Source organism: Myripristis murdjan, chromosome 20 (assembly GCF_902150065.1).
Source record: "Myripristis murdjan chromosome 20, fMyrMur1.1, whole genome shotgun sequence".
Lineage (NCBI taxonomy): Eukaryota > Metazoa > Chordata > Actinopteri > Holocentriformes > Holocentridae > Myripristis > Myripristis murdjan.
The window spans coordinates 11023828-11039580 of record NC_043999.1 but is presented as its reverse complement, the minus strand read 5'-3'; the positions used below and the strand labels follow the sequence as shown (position 1 = coordinate 11039580).

At 41.5% G+C, this 15753-nt stretch overlaps 1 protein-coding gene across 2 annotated transcripts; it reads right to left on the bottom strand.

The window, feature by feature from the left end:
* Positions 1-350: 350 nt before the first annotated feature.
* Positions 351-14426, bottom strand: mettl4 (methyltransferase 4, N6-adenosine). Of its 2 annotated transcripts, none has more exons than XM_030079749.1 (8): positions 14036-14426; positions 13860-13928; positions 8814-9174; positions 8128-8197; positions 7841-8015; positions 7637-7740; positions 7432-7523; positions 351-1036 (listed from the first exon to the last, which is right to left on the bottom strand). In XM_030079749.1, the coding sequence occupies exons 1-8, from the start codon at positions 14270-14272 to the stop codon at positions 780-782; spliced, it is 1365 nt and encodes a 454-aa protein (XP_029935609.1). In that variant the 5' UTR covers positions 14273-14426; the 3' UTR covers positions 351-779. The 2 variants fall into 2 exon arrangements, with proteins under 2 accessions (XP_029935609.1, XP_029935610.1); XM_030079750.1 differs by having other exon boundaries at positions 13860-13925.
* Positions 14427-15753: the final 1327 nt, after the last annotated feature.

Here is a 15753-nt window from a genome sequence, read left to right as displayed (position 1 = left end):
ATCTATGAAATGTGAAGAATAAATGAGAAATGCCCATCACAAGTTACCAGACACCAAATAAGGTCTTAAAATTGCTTGTTTAGTCTATCAGCAGCTATAAAAATCAAAACATTATATTAAAAAAATATATATATATTTAAAAAGAAACTCAGTGTCGCAAGTCTCAGCATTTGTGACACTGTAACCAGAAAAAGCTCAGTGTTTTCACTATTATCAGAATAATTAAGTAATTTTCTTTCTATTATCCAATCATTTCAGTGCTAATGGCTAGCTCTCATTATTATATCAATCATTATTATTATTAATTATTATTAAAGGACAGTTATAAGTAAAACACAATGCACTCCTTGTGAGAACCATTTGTATTGATAGAAATTTAATATGGCAATACATTTCAAAACAGCATTAAAATGTGCCAAAAAAGAAGTCCTTTGATCATCAAGACATTGTGCCAAAGTATGCACAGAAGGAAAAAAAAAATATTTGCGAGTGTTTTTTTTTTTCCTGATCACAACATGGGACCTTAGGTTCAAAACACACTCTTGATCTAAGCTCCACAGAAATGCACTTTCATCTTTCCGGCAGCATCATCAGGCGTGTGATTCACTACCCCCGAAATGTACTAAAACCCAGAAAAAAGTTATCAAGGGTCCCTAAAGCTTGGGAAGAACAGATCAAAGAAAATGAACAGGACAATATTTCAGCTTCATAAACTTTATAAAAACAAATTGTGCTACTGATGTGACAAGTGTTGATGAGGGACTGTTAAGCAGCACTCATTAGTCCACCGTGGGAGGAGAGTGACTGGGAGAAGAGGGGTTTCTGGATACTGGTGTGTCTGTGGGCTTGTCAGTGCAGCTGCCTGCGGTCTCGCCTTCAGGAATGTCTGTGGGATCGTTTGTGGGGGTTACGGTGAAATAGCTAACGTGCTGAAATTTGAGCACTTCATTTCCCCAGCTGGTCCATCCCGGTTGCAGGCTTCGGGCAAAAAGCTCCAAGCACTTGGCTTCAGCTCTGACGTATGGCTTCAACACCTCTGTGAAAATTGAAAAAGAAAACCAGGAGAAAGACAAAGGTGATGGTGAACCTGTGCAACATTTTAATACATCAAAATCCAAAGTCAGAGTTATATTCACTTCTTTTGTTCGCATTATACTTGCTGCTCAAATGGATTGCATTGGAAAGTGCCCAGCTCCTTCTTACCACTGTGCAGGATTGTGTGGGTGGAGACTGGCGCTGACCTTGAGTGTATGAGCGATGACATTCCAGGAGCTGCACACCTGACAGATACGTTTCACTTCCTCTCTGCCCCTGCGCTGCTCTGTCTGTCGGCTGATATGAATGCTCAAACCACCCTCATACTCAACTCGCAGCCAACACGGAGAGTTAATGAGCTCAAAAACCAGAGTCGCAGCCCCCGCCATCCCCAAACCGATCCAACCTACACAATGTGGTCTCCTCCCTCCCCATTCTCTCTTTCCAGGCACGTCAGTCGGACAGAGTCAGAGAGTGGAAAGGCCAAACATGCACCTCTCCGACGAACACAACCTCAACTGATGACTCAGCTCTCAAAGTTGAACACAGAATAAAACGTCTAATTATCCTCTTAACTACGTGAAAGGGGACAACTTCTGGCCTTTGCCAAGAAAGGCCACGAGAGAAAGAAGGTGTTAAAATATTGCTCTCTCACCAAATAACTGTCATTCAGATAGGGTTGCTTCACATTCCTCTGATATTCTGTTTAAATGATCCTGGGTGAGCCAGGCAAGAAAACTGATTATGCCATACCGCACTGTCCAATTAGTTCAATTACAGTGATGACCACTGACAGTAATTACACTATTTTCTCTTGATTCAGTGCCCAGCTACTTCTTCCATTTCTGGTTATATTCATTATGGATAAAGTAACAGCAAGCTAACCCAACACAGTGTTTATCATTCTCACCATATTTCATTTTCACAGACACTACTTTAAGAGTACCCAATGATCTTCTAACAGCATATACTATGGAATGTTAAATTTTAATTCTCAAAGATCCAAATTCAGCCTTTTAATACCACAGATCTAACTATTTTATCACTTTAGGGACTGGGTTAGTTTTAAACGAGATTTATTCACCAAAGCACAAATGCGGGATGTGCAGCAACACACTATGATGTCTAATGACCAAGCATAATTGGTCTAATTATAGTTGGCCCTGGTAAAAGAACCCCCTACAATTCACCTAGCAGGCTAACACTGAAGTCAAAGATGCCATCATCTACCTGCTACATCAGGCCCACTCCCGCTTGGATCATGTTATTTGATTTTTCCAGTTCATTTAACACCATCCAGCCCTTACTGCTGGGAGACAGCCTACAGACAATGCAGGTGAATGACCCCTTGGTGAACTGGACTGCTGACGACTTTAATGGGATGGTTGGTGGTCTGCAGTACAGGGGCCGCCCAAGGGACTGTCATTGCTCCCTTCCTCTTCGCCCTCGACACATCAGACTTCACACACATACACACCACAGTCATGTCACACACAGAAGTATTCAGATAACACTGAAATTGTTGGGTGTGTGAATGCTGAGGAGGGACACTACAGAGCAGCGGGTTGCTGACTTTGTTGACAGGTGGAATCACCTTCAGCTGAACAGGGGCAAAACAAAGGAAATGGTGATGGACAAAAGGAGGACTGAGGCTTCAGTTTCCATCTGGGGGAAGGGTACTGACCTGGTCGAATCTTACCAGTACTTGGTAGTGCACCTGGACTAGACCGCCTACATTTCACCTAATGGGCTTCTGTGTTACCTAACATAATCCCTGGCTCTTTGATAACAGAGTGAGGTGTTTCACTGTGGGAAGTGCCTCTGATATGACCAATTACAGAAGCTCCAATGACATCACATCTGTCTATGACCGACAGAGCCAACTCATGGGAGGCCTCGCCCTCCTTTAATATCATGATGGAGTGCCCTGATTAGGTCATCGTCTGACGGTTTCTTTCCTCGACTATGTAAGGAGGGAGGTGTTGGTTAAACACCTCACTGTATTATCAAAGGACCAGGGATTACAATAAGTAACCAATACAATAAGTAAACAATAAGTAAGAAAAGTTCTTTTTCTAACTTGGCTTGGTGTTTCACTTTGGGACATATGGCGCGATTGCATAATCTCCCAAAGCCATCTGGCTCCCCGGCCTTTTTCTATCTATCTATCTATCTATCTATATAGAATTCAGCTATAGCTTCCATTTTCAAGCTGCTACACACACATCTTATCTGTAAATGCATTATAAATTCATGCTATAGTCTATTATGCAGACGACACAATGTTATATCTGCCTAAAATCAAATTTCATTAACCATGTGGCCACTCTCAAAAACTGCCCCACACGGTGATGAATGTTGCAGAATTTTCTACTACCATGTAAAACTATATCAGAAATAGTAATTTTTCGCCTCCTGAACTCCATTAACTTGATTAATCATAAATTAGGTACTCTGTCCGCAAGTTTTGTGCCACTAGCAAGAGACTTGGGCATAATTTTAATACTAATTTGAATTTTGTCAAGGGGGTTAAGAGAGATGCTCAATCTTGTCAACTAAGCTAAACAATATTTCCAAAATTGAAAGAGTTGTTTTATGCCTTAATGATTTGGGAGCAGTCCTCCATGCCTTGGTTACTCCATGCTCTCTGTATTCCCACTCTGTAAAAAATTCCTCTAATCTTCAACTTCTGACAAAATGCAGAAGCCAGCATTCTGCCTGGTGCAAAAAGACAATTAAACTATCCCAATTTTAGCATTTTTATATTGCTCAGCTGATATTATCTCAACTGATTTTACAATCAGTTTGTTAAGGTAGGTGTCACTTATAGGTTTCTTGTATTAAAGCAAAACCGTTCATATGCTCTTATTGAAATGTTAAAAGTTAGAAGCTAGTTCAGGTGCATGATATTTTTTTCTTTTTATGCTTGTTAAAGTTGTGTTTTTATTTTTAGAGATTAAAAGCTGTTCTCATCTTTAGGGCAGCTGTCTGACTCTGTCTCCGCGTTCTGCTCTCCCTGGTCCGGCTCCCCCTACAGCCGTGAGCTTTGTTTCTTTCATTCATTTACTGCCTGTATTCTCTCTTTGCTTTATTCATTCTTGGTTGCCTCCCTAATGTTTTCCTTTCCCCTTCATCTTTTGTGTGTGTGTGTGTGTGTGTGTGTGTGTGTGTGTGTGTGTGTGTGTGTGTGTCATATGCTGGAGTATGACTGCCTTGTGTAAGTGAAGCTGTCTTCTTCCCGGGTGACTCCCACGCTCCTCCACTCCCCCATCCCCCCTTGTCCCCTATGTCCTCTTCATCACTCCCATCCTCTTCATCCCCCTCGTCCTGTGCTGCTGTGTTGCCTGCCACCATTGAAGCCTCCTGCTGCTGTGTTGCCCTTACTTTGTCTGTTTTCACTGTCATATAACTAGATTGCTTTGTAATTTGCCCACTGGGTTGGCACCTATTGCACACCTGTCTGGTCATGAAGGGGTCTCCTCTCTCTGTGGTCCTTCTCAAGATTTCTTCCATTTTTCTCTGTCCTATCTGTTGTTTTTTGGGGAAGTTTTTTTCTTGCACATTCTGACGATTAAGACAGGGGGTGTCATCCTGTTTTTGTTTGTTGTAAACTTGTTTGCCTGTAAACCCCTTTGAAGCTGTTGTGATTTGTGGGCTCTAAAGAAACTTTCATTTGAAAGCGGAGACATATCATACACACACAAAACGTGCCGGTGCATGAGACGTCTCTAATTTACAATATGAATCTGGGTAGGCAATTCATGTTTTACATTTTTGAAAGTTCTTGAAAGCCCTAATTAATAAAAAACAAACACTTTGTCTTCCAGTTAGACCATCTGGTAAGGATGTGTTGTACCTGTAAGGGAGTAATGAGGTCCCTTGTCTCCTCCTGAATGCTACTGTCAGATTCCCCCTCTGAGAGGAGATCCTTGGGGCTTTTTTACTCCCTTGGTTCACAGGTTGTGGTATGACTGTATCAAACCTGCCCGGTGGCTTCTAGCAGACCCCGGTAGAGTCAAAGTGCACAGAAAGTGCAGCCGACCTCTCAGAGGGAAGACAAACTACCTATTAGAGTAAGTGAAAGCTTCAAATCATTTAGTGTGTAGGGATATTTTTCTTAGTGTCAAGATGTTGCATAACGTGCTGTAGGAATGAGAAAAAGACAGGTCAATCCATCCTTCATGCCCCTCCATTGAAGTTAGTTCAATAATCAACTGTTACTTTATTTGGTATTCTGTTTGAATTTTAGAGGCAACTCACTCAGTATCTCTGCAGAGAGGTGCGTCCGTCTTTTTTTTAGCACGTAAAGATACTTAAAAACTACATACATACAAACAGGACTGCAGACATACTTTAAAATTACAAATATCATACTCAGAGACTACAGTTACACCCGCTACCTTTATCTCCTTCATCTCTGGTCATATAAAAGTCTTTATAGCAACAAGGGTTGAAAATGAGAGGATGCACCTACAGTATACTTTTACTGTAGCTGAGCAGATTGCCCAACAGGAAATTGCTCGGCTATAATTCACAGAGATGATTCACACTGTGTATTTAGCAGTGCATATGTTTATTTAGGGATACAATGGAAAAACAACAATAAATACAGTTATGGCTCTATGGCTCGATAGTGGAAAAAAAGCTATTATTATGATCCGGTTTGCAGAGGTTATTGGCTCAAGTGTGGCCCTGCATATTGTGCAGCCAAGTAAGGTTAAGTAAAGATGGTGGGTGTTTTGTTAAAAGCTCTAAAAAGACTCCTAACTAGATGGCACTAAGCACAGCGCATGCTTCCCCCAATGCATGCACTTGTGAATATATACTAGTTGCTTTATGGAAAATTAATCATTTCTCATTTTTTCCATGCCCCATTACCACCAACTTGCTTCACATCAGGAGGTTCACGTATTACCTGGAACGGGACCTGAGACATGCCGGTTCAAATTCAAGCCAGCTTCAAGAGTTTTAGCCAGTTATCACAACACCACATGGCCATTCAGCACTCTGTTTGCTCAATGGCCATTAATGCTGCCGTTATGCCACTGTGCCAGGTTTTTGGAGAGGTTGGCAGGGCAGTTAATTCAAAACCAAATATTAACTCTCCGGGGCCTCTGTGTTGCTTGATTGTTTGGCCAATAAAGGAGGATTTGCCTCCTCTCTTGTCTGTTGACAGCCACGTTGATTGATTGGTGATTTATCTAATCACTGTGTAAACTTAATCAGCTCCTAACTGGCCTAATACCAACCTTACCAAGTTTTATTAGTGTTACATGAGGCTATTCAGAAGTTACGTGCATTTTTTTCAGTTGGTATGAAAAGTTAATGAGTTCATCTTTGCCACACAGCCACCCCTCCCTCAAAGTTTCATGCAAATCCATTCATAACTTTTTGAGATATCCTGCTAATAGACAAACAGATGGAATGGGGCGAAAACATAACCCCATCCAAATCCACTGATGAAGGAAAAAAACACACCACCAACTGCATCATAAAGTAAACAAACTAGAGGCTTTGCGATGAATCATAAAGAGAGAAACTGAATACATCTTAATCTTTATTTTGATCTACCTGTTCTCTGTGGTATCACACCACTGCAATGGCATCAGCATGACTTAAATTAACTTATTTTAACTAAATCCAGCCACCTGCATGAAGCAGAGCCGTTCTCTGTGTAGCTGAAAGGGCACTAAACATTTTCCTGTCATGTTTTGCACTCCATACAGCACAACAAATAGCTTATCCCTAGGGAGAGAAATGACGTCAAACCTCCCTTATTCATAGTTTCTGCATATTTCATTGTCAAGATCTCACAATGAGCAGTACAGTCCTTCTTGGAACAAAATGTCACCGAAAAACAATCAATAAAAAACTGAAAAAACTGATATCTTAAAAGCACAAGTGCCCAGCTTTGCAAATAAAACCTATAACACGTGGTGCATGAAAGTCTTTGAGGTTGTATTGTATGACTGAAAGTGCAATTATGGTAAGTTTAAGAACTAAATAAAGGTTGGAAAGTCTGCTTTTTGCTTTAAGTGACAAAGTACGTGATAGGAGGCTGTGGTAAGATCTGCTGCTCTTTTTGTTGGTTTCTATGTGATGTTTCTGAAAAGTTATTTGTATATTTAACAATTAGCTGCTGCCGCCTTAGCCACGTCTCCCTCGCAATATATATATTATAGCTCAAAAGAGTTCCTGGTTAAATAAAGGATAAAAAAACATAAAAGATCTAGATGTGTCACAGGTGGCGCGCAGCAAGATAACAATCATTAATGTTGCTGCACTGCCCTCTGGTGGCCACATTCGGCATATTTTACTAATCTCGCTCTTTGCACGCTCTAGTTGTGGAAAAGATGGTTTGCCACACAGAAAAAAATGGAAAGTGGAGTTATTTACCTGCCAGTGAGGGCTTATGGGAGTGGAGAGCAGATGGGACGCTGACAATCACACGCTGATCCTCCACAGGGGTCTCCGACGTCCCTGAAGAGCTGAAAGAGGTTCAACAAGTCAGGAAATAAAAATCATTTGCCTATAAATGAATGACGTTTAAGTATAAGAATGTGAAAAATCAAATATGAATTAGTCATTGAATATCGTATACCTATTTTCACACATTGGGGAGCGATATCTTCCTAAAACCATCACTTCATATGGTTTCTTGTGCTGGGAATCCAGGGGAAACACAAACTGTCCCGACGTGGTGACCTGAGGGGAGAAGAGAACAACGGCAATACGTCTAGGACGGCGCCTAATGTGTGAGTCACCCATTGCTGACAAACGCTTTGGCAGTTCAACGTTTGCACACCTTGACCCAGAACCACTCGGCCAGGACCTCGACTCCCCAGTGAGGATAGAGCTCGTCACGGACAAAACGCAGATGGCTGGGCCGGTTTGTAACCCAGGTGACCACCAGACAGCCCGGGGACGCCAGGGAAGGGATGGGAAGACGTTTCAGCTGGGAGGAGGGCAGAGAGCTGTATCTACACCGAGAAAAACATCAACACGACCTGATCACAATCTGATATTCATGACTCAGATTGTAGTATAATCACTGTGAATGCAACACCTCTGACGGTGTGAATAACAATTTACCTGCGACTCCTTTTCAGAGACTTGTTTTCCCACGGTGGATCCATAACTATTAGCTCAAACCTCCGTCCACCTGTGTGAAAAACAGGAAGCTTTAATTATTCTCAGGCTGGGACACAAAACAACTGCAACGCTGTCACTTCAGGTGACGGAGGCCAGTCAGAGAAATCCATGAAACGTTGATATATTTCTGTTTGTTACTTTCATTTGGGGATGTCACATGAACTGACAGGCACCGAGTCAACACCTAAATTTTGGCAGCAACAGCAATACTGGTGTTTTTAGTACGGACTCAACTCGATCCCTAATACTGAAACACTTCAAGTTGCAGTCATGCCGTCATTTAAAAAGAAAGGACATAATCTCACCATTATATTCTGTTATAGCAGGATACTTCATACAATTCCTGTAATCTGATGTATTTTGGGGCTGCTTTGTCTTCCACTTAAGGGCTACAGGCCAAAGCTGCACTTTTAACTCAATATCCTAATATAGCTGATGTGTTAGGATTTATACATTTTTTAAAATAAAGGAGTGCTGAATGATGAGGGATTTCTGTGTTTGAATTTAACTGGTGGTGGTATCAGCTATTGAAATTCTGGTATAGTGACATCCCTGCTTTCTGCCCAGATTCAGATGATTGACACCGTTCACCACGAAATGCTTTTTACGGTGAATGCCACACTCACAGTGGACGAGTGGTTGTATTCTGGTGAAATCAGAGAGCAGAAAGGCTGTACGAGGCGGTATGACATATTCATCTCCCATCAGGGTAACCAGCATGCCAGAGTCTGCGCTGTTCTCCGTTATTCGACAGAACAGGTCCAGGTGTGACGCACGGCCTCCTTCTGCACCGAGCGACTGGACGTGGGCTTCCTGGTCGGCTTCGTCCACTAGAGGAAGCTCTTTAGCCATTTCACACAGGGCGGCGAGGTTGCACTCCTGGGTAGGAAGCGGCTCCTCCACTGCGTCTGTCACACCGGTCAGATATGCGAGGGACCGGACAGCGTCCAGCAAGGACTTGGTTCCCTCCAGAATGACAGGCCTGATCTGGATAAACACACATTACAGCACTGAGTCCACTACCTGCAAAGGCAAAAATCCTGTTAAATGAATCCACAATATGAGAAAATCTTGGGGAAAGATATGGAGAGAGATTAGAGCCAGCAGACAGTCTCTTTGGCAGTGCATGCAGTTGGTTTTGTAATGCTAAAAATGGAAATCAATTCAAAAGCTGACACTCTAAAACACATTTTGACATGAGATACAATGCCTTGAAATTGAATGCAATCATTTCAGTGGTCCCATAGGTGTGAAGGAATTTATCATGAAATCATGTATTGCGTTAGCCTTTGTGTGACCTCAGAGTTACGCTGGTGGTATTTACGATGGGTCAGACCCTCTACCAGCTCATCTCATTTAGAAGTGATCAGTTCCTTTTCTGGAATTTATGACTAGGCCTGTTCATTAGCTAGGTCTGATTCTGGAAAGTTTCTATTGCTTTATTACCTGATTGACTATGTAAGACATGCAAAGTATATGCAAAATCTGAAGACCTTAAAAGCTTCCCGTCACCTCTGTCATATTGACAATCTACCTCCAAGCTTTGGTGTGTATGATTCTCCTGCTATCACAGCATTAAAGGCCTGAGGACCATCTGACTGTTACAATTCCACGACAATTTGGCGACGAGGATGGGATCGCTAACCTGATGCCACTGGCCTACAGGAGAAAACTTAGTCTGGACGCAGACAGGGGAACCTCGTTTAGTCTTCAGAGAAGCCCTAAGATTTCTTTGTTGGCTGGTTGACTGGACATCAGTAAGTGATCTGTTTGAATATTGAGAGCAATACTGAATAGTCTGATTGTCTTAAGTAATGGGTCTGGGACGCGAGGGATCCCCTTAAGTCTGGGACCTAAGTAGTAGGAGCAGAAGACTCTGAATAGTAGGAGCATAGAGATCTGGGAGTTCTTAAGTAGGAGGCGCGGGGCCTCTGAAGGGTAGGGGAACAGGAGTTTCCTGAAGGTTGAAGTAGGTATAAAATAGGTATAACATTTAAAATCTAGTGAAAGTAGTGCACTTAAATTTAAAAAGACAGGAAACATCAGTGGAAAGATAATTAATTTTAATGATTTAACCGGTGTTGCAAAATGGATGCATGAAAAGCATGGTGAGTTGGCGGTGTCTGAATTGTCTTTGTGGTGTGAGAAAGGGGGATTTCCTGCTAAAGGTAGTTTTAGCATCTGTAAACCTGAGCAATTGTGGGAGAAATTAAAACCCATTTATAGGAAAGGGAAAGGGAAAGAGAGTCCTTAGATAAGTTGGAGGCTTTGGTATGTAGAGGCTAAGAAAAGGGAGTATGACAGAGAGAAGGTTAGAAGACAGCAAAGAAGGAGTTGCTGGAGTAAAAACACCTGTGAGCCATTTTGTAGTGATAAGTGGACAGATGAAAAGTGGCCTAAGGAGGGTTGAAGGACAACTTAGATGATATATCTCCAGAAGGTAATGTAAGCTGGGACATGCCATACATGAGAAAATGTTTAAATAAATGGAAAGCAATGGCAAAAAGCTGTTTTCCTAGTGAAAGGAGAGGTTTTGCCATGGTGAGACTTTACACTGTAGATCCAGATCTTGATTGCCCACCTCCCTACAACCCTGCAGCTCATCCAGGGACTGAAGCAGCAAGAGGGGAGGCAGGACCACAGGCAGATGGGGGAGAACTACAAACAGATAGAGCACAGCAAAGTGCTGAGGGTGGAGGTCTTCCTCCCCTGCACACACCTACACATACACACACACACACACACACACACACACACTCAGTGCATTAGCAGCAGAGGGAGAAGTTAGTTCCACAACTAGCCTTAGCTCACGCACATATCCTGATGTGCCACAGACCATTGATTCGGTTAGTTATAAACCACTCACTAGGGCCGAGGTCAGACGCAAACAGAGAGAGGCTGAGGAAAGTAGGGACGCAGAAGACCTAGGTTTATGGGATTTAAGGCAGTTAGACGATAGCCATACCTTTTCACCACCTATGTTGCTTAGTGGACAGAAAAGAGTAAAAAATCCTATACTCTAGATGCCTATGATAGAATGTCCAAATCCACAAGGAGGGAATCATGTTTATGTATGGAGAGCTTGGAAAAGGGAAAAGCTTAAAACATTGATCTCAGAGCTTCCCATCCCCCGGAAAGACTGTTAAGGTATATATAACAGCAATTAAGAAATTAGTCACTCAGGCAAGGCCTACATCTGCTGAGTTGGAATATATTTTCACTGAGACCCTGAAATTAAATTGGCAAGATGTGAGAGGTGCTTTTGATGCAAATGTTCCATGGTCTGCTAATACACAAGATGCATATACCACACAGCTAAATGCTCTGTACACTCGCATAGAAGAAAGATTTCCACCTAAAATGGACTGGACTAAACTCAGAAATCTGAGGCAGGGGGCAGCAGAGACATGTGCAGACTGGCAGGAGCGGTTGATGAAAGCTTTTGAAGAGTGCAGTGGTTTGCAGAAGCCAGATGATTTGGCCAACCCATCTCCATTGGAAAATCAACTCATTCAATTGCTAGTGGAAGAATTGTCTCCAGACATAAGAAAACTTGTGATCATTAACTGTGGGGGTTGGCAAAATGATGCTCGCTTGGCTGAAATATTAAGACATGTTTTTCATGCTGAGAATGTCATAGTAACCCAACAGACAGAAGCTGAGCACAAGAAGCAAAAGGAGAACAATTTTATTTATCCCCTTTATCCTCCTCCCTGTTGTGATTCCACCTACTGACCTGCCTAAATTAGCCCTGCACACTGAAGGTGATCCTCATGAATTTCTTATTGATACAGGTGCACACTACTCTCTTCTCAAGGTCTCTTTGAAAACATTCCCTATGTCTAATAATTCGTCTCCCACTATTGGTGTATCAGGCATCTTCGAAAGAAATTTTTTCACTCAACCCCTTACAGTAACAGATGCAAGTGATGGCACACACTTCAATCGTGCTTTTTTGGTGTCTCCCTCCAGTCCTGTTAACTTGTGTGGCAGAGATCTATTGTGTAAACTAGGGATCATCATCGAATGCAATCCTGAGGGGCTCATACTATCCTACAATGAAGGACGCTTGCAAGGCCGCATGTTTGGACCGTAATGAAGAGCGCTTGCTTGGCTGTATGTTACTTCACTCCCCAACTGTCCCTAGCTACCATTACAGCTGGGACCTCCAAGGGGGAACAGCAGACCAAATGGCTAGGGACGTGGTAAGACAAGCACAGAACCTATGGCATGGTAAAGGCCTTGTAGTGCAACCAGATAAGCTTAAATGCAGTGCAAATTTCAGTAATGAATGGTTCAGAGATAATAGGTAATGGCCTATTGGTTACGAATGACTTTGATGTGTTGCTCTTAAATTTGACACCTACTCAGGAAAAAGTATTCAGAATGCATGATGCACACCCCCATGTCGTTTTAGCCATTCTTCTACAGAGTAAGTAAGACCTCTGATTTTTCGGCAACATGGATTCACAGCTTCCGTTGTAAGAAAGCCGTGGACGTGCCTGTGGATGTGCCTGCAGAAGAAGACTTGAGGAACATCCCTGAAGACAACTGACTGCCATGGAGGGGAAAACCAAAATCTCCTGGCATCCTTTCAAACAATTAGATCCTCCTTAAATGAGGGCATGACAATCCTCTGTAGGATAACCTTCACGACTGTATTCCTCTTGTTTTGGTCTGAGCATAACCTGGAGTTTGTTTGAATATCATGCACTTAGGTTTTTCCCTCACATATGTATATGAGGGTTTTTTCTAGTGCACATATTATTAGATAGCCGTATGAAGTCTTTTACCCATCTCCAGTCTCTCAAGGGGAAGGGATGTTTGGCCTCATATGAATCATGTGACCTGGACTTTCTGTCTTGTTTGGGTAACTTTTTATTAAATCCAGTTGGATCAAATTAGGTTGAAAGATGAGCAGAATCTCCAGGCCATGTGAATAGATAAGACTGTGTTTAATAACTTTGTATCCATGTTTATGATATATGTTTATATTACCTCACAATGATTTTAATGTTAAAAAGGAGGGAAGTGAGAAGGAATTTACCATTAAAATCATGTATTGAGTTAGCCTTTGTATGACCTCAGAGTTAAGCTGCCCCCCGATTTAATTTTTTAATATCATTTTATTTATTTATTTATTCAAACTAATTATTAAGCTTTTAACCCAATTTATTTAAGTGTTTTTTGTCACAAATAAATGTAACACACACACACACACACACACACACACACACACACACACACACACACACATATATATATATATATATATATATAAGCCCCTCAAAATCAAGAGGGCTTGGCGACCCCCCGTGGCTCTCTGGCGCCCCCCCGTTTGGGAACCGCTGATAAGCGATTACAATTCAAAGTCTGGTAACACCTCTGAAGATGTCCTGTCTCTCTTGTGTAGACTGAGGTTGGGAACCGCTGATTTAAGAAATGCAAAGTATATGTAAAATCTGAAGACCTGAAAAGCTTCCTGTCACCTCTGTCATATTGACAATCTACCTCCAAGCTTAGGTGTGTATGATTCTCCTGCTGTCACAGCATTAAAGGCCTGAAGACCATCTGACTGTTCATTTTTGTTGGGGAGTTCCACGACATATGAAAAACATCCAATTCAAATGTGTGTAAGTCCAGGCTACTGCCTTATAAAAGGTGTGACTTACCTTCTCATGGTAGGCCCGTGAATCAATCTCCCCCTGGTTGAAATCACTGTGTTTTCGTTTCCTCTTCTGCTGATATTTAAATGATGAATATTTGTGAATGGTAAACATAGCTGGAGAGTGCAACAATAACTTGAACAGTGTGTTCTTGGACTGTCATCGTTACTGAGTTCAGTTACCTTTGATAGTTTGCAGAGCAGGTCACTCTTTGGCAGCGCAGTCGTGTGTCCATCATCAGCAGCACTGGCATTTACACTAAAATGACTTTTTAAAAGCTGAAAGCACTGGCGTTTAAAACAACACTTAAAATGTGACTTTTTAGCCTCTCTCCATTGAATGCATCGCGAGTGACCCAGATCAATGAGTGAGCATGCATTCAAAACCCATCCTCGCTCATTCTGACACACGACAGACATGATGACACTGTATTCAGCAACATTAAGTCAATGCACCAAAGTAACACACACGTTTGTTATCACCAACATCACAAAGTCCGTTGACGTCCCGTCTGTCTGAGCACACACACCACCGATGTTTACAATGTCCTGCTCCTTCCAGTATCGCGGAAGCGGATGATGTTTGCCCCTAACGAGTATCCGTAGTTGAGGGAAGCGTGGTGCATCCAAGTAAACTGGGAATGAAAAAAAAAAAACACTTGCGTTTTCATACTTCATACCTCAGATAGCTCAGGCAGAGACAAGTGGAGAAGCTTTTCAGTATCTTTGGTTCAAAATGGGACCAATCCAAAGGCTTTGGGGGCAGAGCAGAAATTACGTGGATGGATGATAAGACGTGAGATGCAAACTAACTTGATATTGCAGATTTGCAAGTACATGGAAGGCGGAATTTTACAAATTCCCAGTTTACATGAATGCAGCGTATTGAATGTATCAGAATCAAAATCACTAATTTGTGATATCTCAATACGTTTATGTCGTATGATTACAAAATTAGCCAGATAACTATGGGGATAAATGCTATATCCTCATGATAGTGATCTAAATCTATAAAAAGCTTGAAAACTCGGATGATGATGGCGGGGGTTAATAATAGGCCAAATGCCAGAGGATCTTCAACGACATTGTATAAAGTTGATGGGCTAATTTGCAAATCCCGTTTTGTAAAAAACAGGAAACCGGAAATCCACAACACGAAACTCTGTGTGTGAGATTTTCTTTCCCTCTCCCCACCCGCATTCCGGGGAGACCCGCCCGTGCTGTGTCTGATTGGCTGACCCTCACTTAAAGGGAGGCAACCATTTATTTACAAATTTATTTTAGTGAGCATGTGTTTATGAACATATAAACTGTCGTAAAGAACACATACTAGCAGTGCATCACCGTATCTAAAAATAAATCAATTATGTATAGAGTTTTATGCACAAAACAAATACAGAAACGTATATTTTGCCTCTTAAACACAAGGTGGAGAGAGATTAAAAAAAAAAAAAAAAAATACAGGCAAAGATATTACATAAAAAACGTTCTACAAATCTTTCTTGCTCTTTTTTTTTTTTTTTTTTACAGGAGTCAATTTTTAAGTGATCAGACAAATTATTTGCAATCACTAACCCAAAAGAAAGACTTGCTTTGTCTCCACCTACAGCAATGAATATGATATTTACAAATAAGAAGCATCATATTAATTATGGCAGAAAGCATGATTAATATGAAGAAACACCTCCAAAGAGAGTGGCTCCTTCAGAATCCAGTAAAAAAAAAAAAAAAAAAAAAAAAAAAAAGACAAAAACATGTGCTGTAATGTCTCTTCTGTCAGCTTATAACATGCACAAGGCTTTTTTTTTTTTTTTTAATAGTTAAGCATATTTACTGAATCTTGACAAGTGCATGCATACATATACATATATCTACCAGGATTCAATGAAATAGCGGAGAAA

What these genes read in the sequence shown, in the direction of transcription:
- mettl4 (XM_030079749.1), bottom strand. Translation starts at nt 14,272, where the DNA reads ATGTCTGTCGTGTGTCAGAATGAGCGAGGATGGGTTTTGAATGCATGC. An exon ending in CACGGGCCTACCATGAGAAG is followed by an intron (nt 9,175 to 13,859) that starts GTAAGTCACACC and finishes GTGTTTATCCAG; the next exon opens with ATCAGGCCTGTCATTCTGGA. An exon ending in CCATAAGCCCTCACTGGCAG is followed by an intron (nt 1,037 to 7,431) that starts GTAAATAACTCC and finishes CAATTTTCACAG; the next exon opens with AGGTGTTGAAGCCATACGTC.